The 14,394-nt window shown below is 43.7% G+C and overlaps 1 protein-coding gene across 2 annotated transcripts in view; it reads left to right on the forward strand.

The window, feature by feature from the left end:
* fancm (FA complementation group M) overlaps window positions 1-14,394 on the forward strand; it is a 45,920-nt gene that overhangs the window by 26,520 nt on the left and 5,006 nt on the right. For both annotated transcript variants that reach the window (XM_041953766.1, XM_041953767.1), the window contains exons 14-15: window positions 8,162-9,968; window positions 10,057-10,145. In XM_041953766.1, coding sequence (XP_041809700.1) covers window positions 8,162-9,968; window positions 10,057-10,145 — 1,896 coding nt within the window. The remainder of the gene's footprint in view (window positions 1-8,161; window positions 9,969-10,056; window positions 10,146-14,394) is intronic.

The raw sequence follows: 14,394 nt of genomic DNA on the forward strand, positions 1-14,394 counted from the left end.
TCCGGCAGAAGGTTATCTAACGTTTTACTGTCTCAAAAAAAACGGCATTTTGTTGCTGTGGTGTGGTTTAATAAGCAGTATCAAACACGTAATTTAGCCATTTCCATTATTCTCTTCTTGACCTTGTATACATTTTGCCAATCTCCCCACACCTTATCACTTCCTGCCTGAGGCCTGAGAGTGTTCCAGGCCTCCTGCTCCCACCAGCTGCTTTTTCACAAGATTGTGCCATCGACAACACCCCTGAATTTGTCCAAATCCTTGAAATTGGGTCAGAGATTATGGTAGACCTGACTTTTGGCTGAACTAACAGGTGGGCTCTTTTTTCCACAGCTTGATTCTTGACCATGCTCAGAATGATCCCACCTGTAAAAGCAAAATAGATTACTGGGTGAGAGTCCAACTAATGTCTCCACACCCTGAGCCATGAATTCAGGTCATGAAACTCCCAGACAACAAAACATTTGATCAGAATCTGAAAAAACAGCCTAGTACAACATTGTTTTGCCTTGAAAAGAAGATAAAACTGAGCCTCAAGCCGTGTGGTGGCCTTTCCCCTTTTATGGCAACGGGATACTGCACGTTATTGTCACTCTGCAGTTATTTCTACATACAGTTCGGTAAGTAGCTGTAATTGCTAATTGCTCCATCATGAATCATGCAAGCTGCATCCAGGTAGTTGTCGTTAGGGCATTCAGTTTAGTTTCTTGCAGGTGAAGCAGCTTGTTTATTTAATATGCAATAAATTATTCCATGATAATTAAGTTAAAAGTACTGAGAGGACATACAGTACTGCACCTCCACTAAGCAGTGCTGGAGGAAGTATTCAGCTCTTTCATTTAAGTAAAAGTAGCAATTCTACAGTGTAGAAGTAGTCAAGCTACAAGTGAAAGCCCTGTATTTATAATCATACTCAAACAAAAGTATATCTATATGTATACAGTAATTTAACGAGTAACAGTGCGTGACAGCGTAGGTTTGGTTTCAGGAGTCTGAGGGACGCAGTTACCTCGTGAGGCAGCTGAATTCACAAGATCACACGACATCATGTGAAATCACGCAAAATCACATGAGATCACACAAGATCACACAAGGTGACATGAGGTCACGTGACATGAGAATCCATCTTGCCAGGCCTCAAGTTAATGCGCTTGTGGCTGAACCACAGTGACTCGGACCAATCAGCGTCCTACGAGGAACTGCTGGCAGCTACAGGCGTTTGTTCAGAAACAACAATAAAGAGGTTAGTGCAGATGCTGCTGTAGCATCTGTTAACTAGTTAACATTGCATATAAGCACAGGAGTGAGTCGTGTCCTGAGTCACATCACACTACTTCCACTAAAGCTGCACATCCTCTAAATCTGTAAATGTTCATACATTTCTCATCTGCATCTGCATCAGGTTATGCATAAATAATCATGGGGTCAGTCAGGCTTTTTCCCATTGGAGTGAGTAATAGTTTTATAAATAGCTTGAAAAATTCTTGAGTCCAAACCTGGATCCAGATCTGCCAAAAAGAAAAAAGGGGCAGTTGCTTAACTTTCCACCAAATTAAGTTAAAATGTGTTTTCAATGTCTGAGATACAGACAAACAAATGGGACTGAAAACAAGGACCTCCTTGAAAGAGCTAATTAGTTTATAATGTATTCAACATTTCCAGAAAAAGATGATTTTTTGATTAAATAAACCCATCTGTTTTTTGTATATTTCAGGGTTTTTCTCTCCCAAACCACAAATAATGGTTTTTACTTCAAACATGTTTTTAAGCCCACAAAGCATGTTTGTTTACCCCCGCAGTGTCGTGTTGTTTTCATTCGATATGACAAATCCACAAATTCTAAACGCTTTGACTCCTTTTTAGACGTGGTTTGATAAACATTAACGCTTCACGTAGTCGTGACGAATTTCATTTATTACAGCCCACATACAGCATCAGTGTCCACGCTTCATGAAAGCAAGCGCGTTCCCATTAACACACAAGCAGCCTGTTGCTGTTGTCCTACACTCTTCTTCACTCTGGGAGGGAAAACATTAGCCACGGCTGAGGCCATCAGAGGGAGAACAGAGAAATGAAGCGCTTGAATGAAAGTCCAAACTTTACTTTCCTTATATAAATCATGCCCACACATGACCCCTGCCCCCTTGCACTCCAGAAGCCATTAATCTTATTTGAGGCAATTTTCTGTCTGGGTGATTTCAGAACCATTCTGTGTATTTCATTGTGCTGCCTCTTTCTCTTTGTGATGAGGGGACACAGAGCAGGCGGGCAGGCAGGCCAGCCGTCCTCCTCTTCTGTGATTATGTAACACTTCTCTGAACTGTTACGTAAGGCCGGGAAGCTGGAAGTAGGTCGTGCTGTGATGACCCACATGTATACCGTACTGGGCTGCGGACGGGCGAGCGGGACATCAGATCCAAAAACAAAAAGAAAGATGGAAGAATACAAACAGGCTGTTTAAAGAGAATTAAAGTGACACTAAATGACAGGCTTCACATTTACAGTATCTCATAATATACCATGGCTTTAAGTACATGACTGCATTCATGCAACGTTTAATATTCCATTTTGCTTTAATTGATTGATTGAAAAATTGATGCATTTGCACAAAAAAACCCATTACGACCGAACACACACCTCACATTTAGCTCTTGCTTATCGTTCCCGCTTGAACATGTTCAGACTCGACGTTGCCGTGCGTCCGGCGCCACTGATGTCAGCAGTAGCTTCTTAAAAGCCTTGTGCTCCTCCTCTCCCTGTTATGTTTTTTTTTATCTTCTTATTCAGATTTACTGATTCTTGCATTGTCATGTCTGCAGTGGGGGAGGAAGCGTTCTGATTCTGTACTTAAGTAAATGCACCAATACCATGCTGTAAAAATGCTCCATTACGAATAAAAATCCTGCACTGAAAATGTTCAAGTACAAAAGTATTATAAGAAAATATGCTTAAAATAGCAAAAGCAGAGCAGAGAAATGGACCCTGTAATTGTATATAGTATATTTAATTATGTATATATATATATACTGTATTATATATACAGTATATACTATCATATAGTTACATTGAAGTTTTCAAAAAGTTTTATTATCTTTATTATTAGATTATTATTATTCAGTCATTAATGTTTACTTTTTTTATACTGGCCTGCAACTATCTTGACCAATCAGTTTATTCTATATTATACAATGAATAAGAGCTCAAACTGACATCTTCAAATGTCTTGTCAGCATTTGAGAAGCTGAACGTGTGAAATGTTTGCATTTTTGCATGAATCAGTTATCAAAACAGTCACTGTTTAATTTTTTTTTAGATGATTAACAACTCAACTAATTGACTAATTGTTGTATTATGTTATACTATAATATAATGTATCATCTCTTAAACACTCTTTAAATGTTTTGCTGTTGAAGTAATGTGGTAGGGCAACAATTGCAATGTTGTGTTGCGAAATGTTAGTGGTGTGTCATGCAATGAAAATACTCTATTAAAGTACAGAAGTATACTCCTTGAGTAAATGTACCTAGTTACATTCTACCACTGCATATCAGGGCCAAATAAGTTGGACAAATACATGCACACTCATGTTGTTTGCAGCCGGTAACTACAGCTGTTTCTGTTGTATAGCATCTTCAGAAGCCTCTAATTAATACCTTTTGCTATATTTGCACGAGAGCATCGTTTCAATCGCAGCAGCATGTTTGGAAACAAAGTCAGGCAGACTGACTAATGCGATGCCTGCTGCATTCTGCGTGTGTGTTCATGAGCATCAAATTTGTATCTGGTCATTGTAGTGCAATGAGATAATCAGCGGAGAGGAGTTTCCACTTTGCTACTTCCCTTCATGGTGCAGTCTGAGACAACACAAACCCTCTGACCCTTCCAGCCTCTGCAGCGCTCCTCTCTGCCTGTGCTCGTCATCGAGTTTATTTCAGTCTGCGACATCTCCACATCTAGAGCCTTAATCTGATCATTAATTAATTGTGCGCCGGGGTTTACGGTTAATCCTGCGCGAATGGCGTTCAAGAGTATCGAGAAAGTGTGGTGAATCCCTCAAGAAACGAGATATTATCTTAAAGGGAGGAAGGTGACGCATTGCTTAAGTGTCCAGTGTGACTAAATCCTTGAATACCTCGAAGCCTCTGTTGCATTTTCCAACAGGATCGTGATGCTTGAGGGACGTGCAGCAGCCTCGGTCTCTGTGCACAGCTGTGAGCAAAGCTGTGCCTGACGGATGCAGGAGTTTTAAGGACTTGTATGTGATTTATTTCTCTGATTTAGATCAAACTTTCACAATATTTCCTGATATTAACTGCTTTACAGTATTATAAATGAGTGCATGTATAAGTCAGTAAAAAGTCTTTCTGTTCATTTCACTTGTGGTGGCGGTGATGTCACTCTAAGCTGAGGTTTCAGTCCAAAACCAACCTAGCTTTATTGACATTTGGTCTTTTCACACAGGTAAAATAAACATTTAAATTGGCATTTAAAAGGCTATTTAATTTTTTTGTATATTATTCATGTTGATATTGTGCTTCCCCCCCAGAAAACTGATCAAATATGAAGTATAAACACAATATCAAGTATTCTGACTCAGAAATGTCTCGTCTCCAGCTGTGACATGTACAGATTCTGTTTCATCCGCACCTAAATTCAGAAACACCTCAGACACCCTTAAATTTGAGGGACATCTTTCTCTTATTTGACATATACTCATTCATTAGCCATCATTTTTTAGTGCTGTGAGCAAAGGCCTCTCCTGCCTCCTCATCGCCTATCAGCCACAATTTGAGCTGAATCAATAAGAAAGCCAATGTGGAGAGAAGTGGCTTACAAGCACGTTGAGCTTACGTTCAATAAAATGTGCTGTATCGATAAATTTGACTTGACAAGTAGCTAAACAACAATTTCCATTAGCATGCCTCCATTTTCAAAGTATAATAGCTGTTCAGTGGTTTTATTTACCATCACATTCTGTTGCAACATGAATCAATGCCACTAATGACATTAACACAGCTGCTGTTTATTTGTTTTTCCACACCATTAATTGTATTTGTATTGTCATCAGTTCAGAAATATAAAGACATGACGTCGGTGCAAAGCCTCACCAGTGTTCACTACGCTGCCCTCATTGAGGAGTGCCGAGTGCTGGAGCGTTAATTACGGCTCTGGCTGCACAGTGTGACGCCTGCAAGCTGCTCGGTGTTTACCTCCAGGTGTTGTCTTTTGAAAGCATTGAGGGATGTAGTCCAAGGTGTGAAGAGATAATTGTTCAGGTGTTTCACAGTTTTCACGGTAAACATGGCAGTGGAGTCACAGCGTTAAAGCACATTCGAAATATCTGATATACATATGCAGTATATGTATATCTGTATATCTATTTATATATCTATTTATATGTTTAGGTGAATTGTACTGCCGCTGTTTTTAGATAAAGTGGACATACTGGCCCGTTCACATTAATGAGCTCTCCCGTCTCATTTAGTTAAACCCAAAATGTTCCCACATCAGATCAAGACTCGTTCTTCAAAACTTTCTTGCTGGAATTATGCATCATAGGGAAAAACATCCTGTGAGCCCTGCCCACGGTGAGACACAGAAGCAGCAGACCAGTAATGACAGCAAAACGTGTCTCAGCATGGTTTTTTTTGTGTGTGTCTCACTCATTTTAGACACTGAAGTGCTGCACCCAGGTCTTATAATGGCAGCTGGGCAAAACCTTGGCGTCACGTTGGCTAGAATGTTGTGTAGTTATCACGACAAGCAAACCTAACAGGTGAACAACTGCGTGCTGGTTTGGCGTGATAGCCGCGTGAACAATAAAAAGCGCGGATATGCTTCATACTGGCACCAAGTTAAAGAAACCTGCTCATCAAGAATCAAAATATTTCAGTTCAGTACGTTCATGCCAAACAATGAGAGCAGACATTCATGGTCCCCAGAGGAAGAATCCAGAGCCATTCCCATCGGCCTCAGCTGTAATTTAAGTATTAATTACCAATTGTTAGCATGAGTATGGTGAACAACAAACATTGAACATTAAGCATCGCACCTGTTAACTATCATCATGCTAGCATGCTGATGTTAGCATTTATAGGGCAAAAATAGTGGACTATCATACATTTTTGAGAAAGACGCTCAGTGCCTCTTGGACACCGCTGTTTCGCTTGTTTTCTTCAAAATCATCAAAATATAACAACCGTTTCCCAGAAACCTGTGTAAATGAGAACAGAATGAATAACTCATATAAGCCAGTCAAAAGTTAGTTTAACAAGATGCGTTTTTAGCTGACGTATATGAGAAAATGCAGAAGTGTGGATTTTGAACGGTTATTCATTCTGCAACTCTGAATCCAAAATAGCTGGAGCGCTCTGTAAAATGCTCAAACAAACACAGGTTTTTAAGTTTCTGCATCCAAGTCCAGTTACTCTTGATTAATAAAAACAGAATTGAAACATTTGCAAACAAACTCTGTTTACTGACACCGGTTTTACAAAGTCTACCCATCTATTAATATGCTTCATTGAATCATATGTTCACAGAGTGGTGAACCTCGCTCCATCCTTGCTTGTGAGCGACTGAGCCCAATAATGATGCTATCACCTGTTACCAATCAACCTGTTTACCTGTGGAATGATCCAAACAGGTGTTTTTGGAGCGTTCCACAACTTCCCCAGTCTTTTGTAGCTCCTGCCACAACATGTTTGAAACGCGTTGCTGCATCAAATTCAAAATAAGCATAAATTTACGCAAATCAATGGAGCTGATGAGGTAAAACTTTAAATATATTGCTTTCATACTGTTTTTATTGAGTATATGTCGGAAAAGATAAGAAAATGGTCACATTCTGTTTTATTTACGTTTCATACATCATCGTAACTTTTTTGGAATTGGGGCTTTACAGTTTTATTGCCATGACAGCAAATGGGCAGTCAGCCTTGGCTGATAATCTAGACTTTTATGGTTTGTGAGAAGAGCTTTGCCGACCTAAGTGTGCGTCCTTGTCATAAATCTAGGTTGGTCACTCCATTTAAGGGCTTGCTCATGATTAAAAGAATTTTAAACTGTATTGTGAAGCAATGAGCTGTCAGTGAAGGGATGCTAAAATTCATGTAATGAGTTGTCTTCTTGTAGTTTCAGTGAAAAGGCTTGTGGTGACAGTTTAGTGCTCTTTTTTTACTGGGTGCTGTGTATAGAGCGTTAAGTAATCAAGCCAGGGTGAAATTAGAGCGTGAATACCTTGTGGACAGGTGGCACCACACAGCACTTCTACAGTTAGTGACCTGTTAGCGTGAAGACACAGCAGGGTGGTACCATCTCTATGTGGATCGAAAGGCCTCTGCGGCCTGTCCAAGTGGTGTGCATGAAGCTTAGTCGCCTGCATGAATGCACAGTTTTATAACACCGGAAAAAAGCACTTTTCCATTTGTGCTATGACCAATTTCCTCACTGTAAGAAGGCCTTTTATGCACAGTTTCACATTTTTAACAACGCTCGAGGCCATTTGTTCCCATTCAGATCATTCCCACTCTATTAAGTGTGAAGCTTTATTTAACACAGTGACATAAGGTCTCCTCTCATCTAGTTTTACTGCCTTCTTTCCAGGCTAAACCGGCATTTTCCTCTGCACACACACTCCTTCCTTTCCCCGCTATCACTCTACATTAGGCTCCTTTCTTTTCCGCTCACTGAGCATCGTCATCCTGCTGGTCACAGGTTCGATGGCACCCTGTCGACCCAGGCGGGATGCCACTCCAGATGAATCACTTCCACGTCGTTTGATTTGCACAGATGACAGGTGTTGGATGATCACAGTGTGTGTGTGTGTTTGGAGAGGATGGAGAGGTGGGATATGTTCTCATTTTGGACACATTTGTTGTGGTATTTGTCCTTTTAAGGTTATTATTCTGTCTTCCTCTATGTGTTAGAAAAACAAACAAGAAACGTTACCTCAGACTTTTAAGTGTCCTCCATCTGTGGCTGCAATGTGACATCTCCTCATAGGACACTTCCTGATTAGATAACTGTATGAACATGATCAGTGAATTTACTGTCCTGAGCGTCACATGTTGGCCAGTCCAGAGCCTGATTACAGCTCTCTGACCTTGGTTCTCCTGCGAGGCGATCTTTTCTTACACAACTCTTCTGTGTTTGTGTTTAGGGTGAATGTCGTTACGAACAGGAGCTTCTTCCTTACCTCCACAAAGCAGATGCTCACCTGAAGAACGTGCAGAAGCGACAGAAGAGCACAAAGACCTGCGCTAAAACCGCCACCACCAACAAACCCAAACCACCTCGCTCCACGTTGTCTGATCTGGAGAGCGTCGACGAGGAAGCAAAACAAAGACTTCCTGTTCCACGTACTGAAACAACTTACGATGACATCACAGATTACCCAGGACCTGAGGCAGTTTGTCCTCGGCTGTCAATCGATGACTGTCCAGAAGCTGACATGGATGATGTCTGTGCCATTATAAAGTCAGACGAGTTAGCAAACTTGACAGCAGAAATTGATAAAGATGAAGATGTTGAACTTCAGGCCATGTTCTACCTTCCTAAATGGGATTCAGCACCTCCTCCCTCCTCTGCTAAACTCCGCCCAGGAAGAGATGAGACTCTGAAGGTCATCCTGGCCAACGTGGCGGATCTCCTATCCCGATCTCCGCCGTCACCGCCTGAAGATATAGAGGCCGACATGGCTGCTCCATCCCTTCCTCCCTCTCCTCATCAGCTATTCCAGGTCAGCTTCACCCTGGGCGTTGACGACGACGACGATGAAGCGACGGTAACGAGTGACGCTGACGATATCTCCCCGAGGGCGGACTCAGACGAGCCTCCAGCGGGCAAAGAGGATGGTAAAATATATCACGATTGGCCTCGTCGGGAGCAGCAGCAGAGCGTCAGCAGGGCCAGCGAAGCAGCAGACAGCCCGACCTGGGATGAGGTTTTTGGGGAAGATGATCTGAACGATGGTGATGATGATGTAAGAGATAACAGCAAGGAGACGGGTGATGAGATTTTCAAGGAGGAATGGGTTGGTGAGGAAACAAAAAGTGAGAATGAGAGCGTGACTGAGGAAAAAGAGAGCAGCTGGGGTGACGTGAGGACTGAGGAAACGCCAGACTTGATGGACGGTGGTGTGACAGAGGACGTGGACCCTCAGATGGACGACAGCATGGATCTGTTCGGGGATGACGAAGCCTTCCTGCAGATGACCATTCCGGACATCTCCACTCCTGACGTCACACCCAGGACGTCCCCCGGTGTTGGAGACATTGCTCACAGCCCAAAAAAGACCCTGGAAACCTCATGCAGCCCTGCACACACAGCAGACACACACGCAGGTGATTTAGAGCGCACAAAGCACAAAAAAGCTGAGGACACAAACACCCAAAGCACTACAGAGACAGAGCATAATACACACATGGCAGCAGCAAGTAAACCTGTGACAGACAATTCAACGACAGCTAAATCTCCCACAGTGCAACAGAATTCGTTTGACACCTCCCATGACTTCTTCTCCGTCAACTTTGACCTCGGCTATTCACTGGAGGACTCTGAGGAAGAGGAAGTTGAGGATGTTCCTGCCCCATCTACGCCGACCTCGCCGCAGCCTAAAAAGCAGGCCGCCTCTGACGCTTCCACTCCCCACAGCAGCGTCCATAGACCAAGAATGCCCCTGCAGTCCGCTGGATCCAAGTTATCGACCCCACAGATGTTGTCAGGGCACAGGAAGAGAGATTCGCTCTTTCTTCTGGCTTCGCCTTTAATGTCTGCGGGTGGTGCGCTCCCATCTCCAATCCCTTCACCAGGAGCGAGGCGGACGCTCTCGCCCGGGCCTCGAGACTGGACTTTACCCCGCAGCTTAAAGCGGAGACGACTGGAGGGTGAGGTGGAGAGATCGCCAGGTGTGGAGAACGGCTCACGTCAGGGACCTGTTTGTGCAGCTGACTCTCCTCCTCGCCCAGGTGTGTTTACCCTCCTGAACTTTCCTGAACTTTCTTCGCCCTGCTCCAGATTCCTGCATTGTTTTCTTCTTCCGTGTGTCTTTTCTAGTGGCGTGCGTCAGTGACAGTGAGGATGAGGTTGTGGCTCATAGAAGAAAACATCAGAATAAGGTCAACTCGTTGTCGTCCCCAGAAGTGGTGAGTGCGCCCTGTTGATATTAGTCCTGCAACGATTTATTATTTAATTATTTTATTCATCTGCTCGTTGATCAATCGCTTTGTCTGTAAAATATCGTTTCATATAAGTTAATTTAAACACAAGATACTTGTGCTCAAAAAGAGGATTCATTCTCAGTGAAGAACCTTGGAGCTCTAATCTGCCTCTATACCTGCCAAAGAGCAGTGATTCCTAACACGTTTCTGGGGGTCATCAGGTGGAAACCTCCCTCCAACAGTGTTTCGCCTACTTAGTCCCACTACACCTCCAGGAGGTTAGGCAGTGAACTCCGGCGTCCCAGAGTCACCCCCCCTAGTGCCAGTTCACACTGCTCCTACACAATCCAAACAGCACCGCCACGTTCAACTGACCCAGAGATGCTCCAGGTAGTGGCCAGTACCGATGCTACCATTTAACTATTGCTAATGCTAATGCTAACCGCTAGGAAGAACAGAAGAAGACAATACAGTTCCGATGCTACCATTTAGCTAATGTTACGTGCTAACCGCTACCTGCTAAGAGGAACAGAAGAAGACAATAAAGCTAGATTCACCTATACCGTTAATGTTAATTGCTAGCTACCAATACTAACTGCTAAGATACTATCGTACTCTCACCGCTTTAGCTATTGTTAGCTGCTACAATGCTACCATAGGCCTAGATGCCACATGTAACTGCTGATTGCCACACTACCATCATCTACCCCTGCCTCTCACCAACTGCACCAAGAAAAAGCGGGGTGGGAATACAAACCCTGGTTCGGGTAGGGGATGGAAAATAAAGAGGTAGAGTCAAAAGATGAAAGTAGGGATTGGATACAGACCCTTGTTCGGGTAGGGGGTGGAAAATTTAGAGGGTGCTGAAGGTGGAGGCCTAAACCACAGACTAGATTTAACAGCCTCTTCTAACATTTCCTTCAAGAAGCAGCAAACCCTACCATTTCCTTCAAAAAGCAAACAGAGCAGGAAAACAAACCCTAACATTTCCTTCAAGAAGCAAACAAAACAGGAAAACAACCAAAAAGATCAAAAAACAAGCCAACTCTGTATCTTACCACGCACACTCACCTGAACAGGCCGCATGGTCCCAAAGAGAGACTCTAGCTGGCCACACCCCCACCTTATCTAAACTTCCTGGTTCTCTTCCTATTGGCAGAGCGAGAAGATGGGGCGGGGAAAGCAGAGCAGAGGAGAGGTGTCTTGTTCAGACTTTAACCTCTTCTCTTGCCGGGTTAGGCATGCATGTCCTCTGCCCCCCCCCCCCTCCCTCACTGTCCCTATTTCACCCCCCAACTACTATTATTTCTCCTGATCCATATCCATTGACTAGACCTAGCAGCCTCATCTGACATCTCCCTCACTGTCTTTCTTAAATTTTGCCCATGCACTCCCAGCTCCCTCAACAGTGAAACAGCTGACCCTGCAACAAAACCTCTACACCCCACTTCAACCGGACAGACCCTGGTCTTCCATCCCCTCTGCTCAGATTCTGTCTTTAAATCTGCATACTTAGTCTTCTTCCTTTCATAAGCTGCCTCCACTGAATTTTCCCAAGGGACTGTTAACTCAATAAAATACACAGTCTTTTTACTCATGGACCATAAGACAATGTCTGGCCTCAGATTACTATAAACTATTTCCTGGGGCACAACTAGCTTTCCTCCCAAGTCGACCTGCATTTGCCAATCATCAGCCCCTACCAGGCAGCCACCTACCTGCTTTCTCCCTGACTTAGCAGCTTTATTTTTCTCCCCCTCTCGAACAAACTGCACATCTAACCTCTCCTTTCTAGAACTTCCAGAATTCACCTGCTTCCTTCTCTCCTCAATGCCTGCGGCTAAGCTTCTCAGCACCTGATTATGCCGCCATGTATACCGGCCTTGTGATAAGCTAATTCTACAACCTGACAAAATGTGCTTTAAACTTGCTGTACCTGAGCAGAGTGGGCACGATTGATCGCCCTGTACCCAGAGACTTAGGTTCTGCTGGGGTTGGCAACACATCGTATGTCGCCCCTATCAGAAATTTAATACGGCCTTCCTCCATATTCCACAGGTCCCTCCAACTAAGTTTCCTCTTCTCAACACCTTCCCAATTCAACCATTGTCCCTGTTTGGCTTGACCAACTGCTTTTGCCCCTCTTAACAACTCCTCCTGTCTACGCACCTGTTCCACTACAAGCTTTCTTTTCTCCTTTAGACCTGCTTTATTCCACACTGGTTTGCCTGGGCCAAGCCCCAGGCCTCCCCGGCCAAATTGAACATTTCCTACTATTTCTGCATGCCTAAGAGCTGCCTCTGCCTCCTGCACTGCTGCCCTTGGGTTCCATTTCCTCCCCCCAGAAGGGTTCGGAACCACATTGCTAACTAACATGTCCTTACTCCCAGATAATAAAAGTTCTGTCCTAACCTTAGTGCATTTAAACTCCTCTGTTAGACTGGATACTGGCAGCTGAAGCATTCCTTTCCCATACAAAGCTACTTTGCTTAAGCACCTGGGAGCACCCAACCATTTTCTAATATAAGAGCTAACTAGCCTTTCCATTCTCTCTGCTACAGATAATGGGACTTCATATACTGACATTGGCCACATTAACCTAGGATACAAGCCAAACTGCAAGCACCACAACCTCAGTTTTCCTGGGAGCCCTGATTTATCTATTCTCTCCAGCCCTTCTGCAACATCCTTTCTAAATTGCACAACCTGTTCAACATCATTCAGGTCCACATTGTACCACCGTCCTAGACTCTTAACTGATTTCTCCCTAATTGTTGGGATTTCCTCACCATCTATAGCAAACTTTCTATCACTTACTTTCCCTCTGTATATTGAAATACTCCTTGACTTACTAGGCTTAATCTTCATACTAGCCCACTTGAGATTCTGATTGACTTTATCTAACAACCTCCTTGTACATGGCACTGTTGAAGTTAGCAGTGTCATATCATCCATATAAGCCCTAATTGGTGGAAGACGCATTCCATTCTGCCATCTCTCTCCACCTACGACCCACTTGGAAGCCCTAATAATTACCTCCATAGCCATTGTGAAAGCTAGCGGGGACACTGTACATCCTGCCATAATACCAACCTCCAATCTTTGCCAGCCTGTTGTGAGCTCTGCGATACTTGCACACAGTCTGATGTCTTGGAAATATGCTTTCACCAAGTTAACAACTATCTCCGGCACTTTAAAGTAGTCAAAGGAACTCCAAATAAGGTTATGTGGCACTGACCCAAACGCATTAGCCAGATCTAAAAATACAACATTCAAGTCTCTTTTCTCCCTCTTAGCTGTCTGAATCTGATGCCAAATCATGCTAGTATGCTCTAAGCATCCCGCAAATCCTGGTATCCCTGCTTTTTGCACTGTCGTATCTATCATACCATTCCTTTCTAAGTATTTAGCCAGCCTCTGTGCTACGATACTAAAGAAGATCTTTCCCTCAACATTTAGGAGAGAAATCATCCGAAACTGGCTAAGGTCCGATGACTCCTTCTCCTTAGGGATGAAGACACCTCCTGCCCTGCGCCATGCTCTTGGAATACTTTGTTTCTCCCAAACTATTCTCAGGTATCTCCATAGTGTCCTTAAGATGCCAGGTGCACTCTTATAGACACGGTAGGGGACTCCATTAGGCCCTGGGGCCGAAGAAGCCTTTGCACGCCTAACCACCCACACCACTTCTCTCCTGCTCCACTTCCCCTAATGGTGGCATGTCAGGTGGAAGACCTATGTTCCTATTCGCCTTTGAATCTGAATACGTCGACTTCAAATACTGTTCAATCTCTGATTTCGTTGCCTTAAGTTGCCCTCCTTTTTCTTGATTAAACAAGCCTTTCACAAAATTAAAGGGGTTCCTAAAAAATGCTGACCTTGCACGTTCCTTCTTCTTTCTCTTCTCCCTAAGGTGTTCTGCCCTTCTGAGTACTGCTAACCTGCTTCTCAGTTCCTCCTGCAACACCTTAATTCCCTCCCTTTCTTCTTCTGTCGCCTTCCTCCACTGCTTTCTTAACTGCCTCCTTTCCTTTACTAACTTCTCTATTTCTCTTTGCCGCCTAGACTTGCCGACCTGCACCCTCTCGCCTTTCCTTTTGACAAGCACCCCAAATCTCTCTCGACCATAGGAGTAGATCACATCTCCAATTTTATCCAATTTCTCCACTACATCTCCTCTAAGCCTGCTTAATATGACTGATAAATCTCTATCAACTGCCTCCCACTCTTTGCT

The sequence above is a fragment of the Chelmon rostratus genome, chromosome 15, assembly GCF_017976325.1.
Source record: "Chelmon rostratus isolate fCheRos1 chromosome 15, fCheRos1.pri, whole genome shotgun sequence".
Lineage (NCBI taxonomy): Eukaryota > Metazoa > Chordata > Actinopteri > Chaetodontiformes > Chaetodontidae > Chelmon > Chelmon rostratus.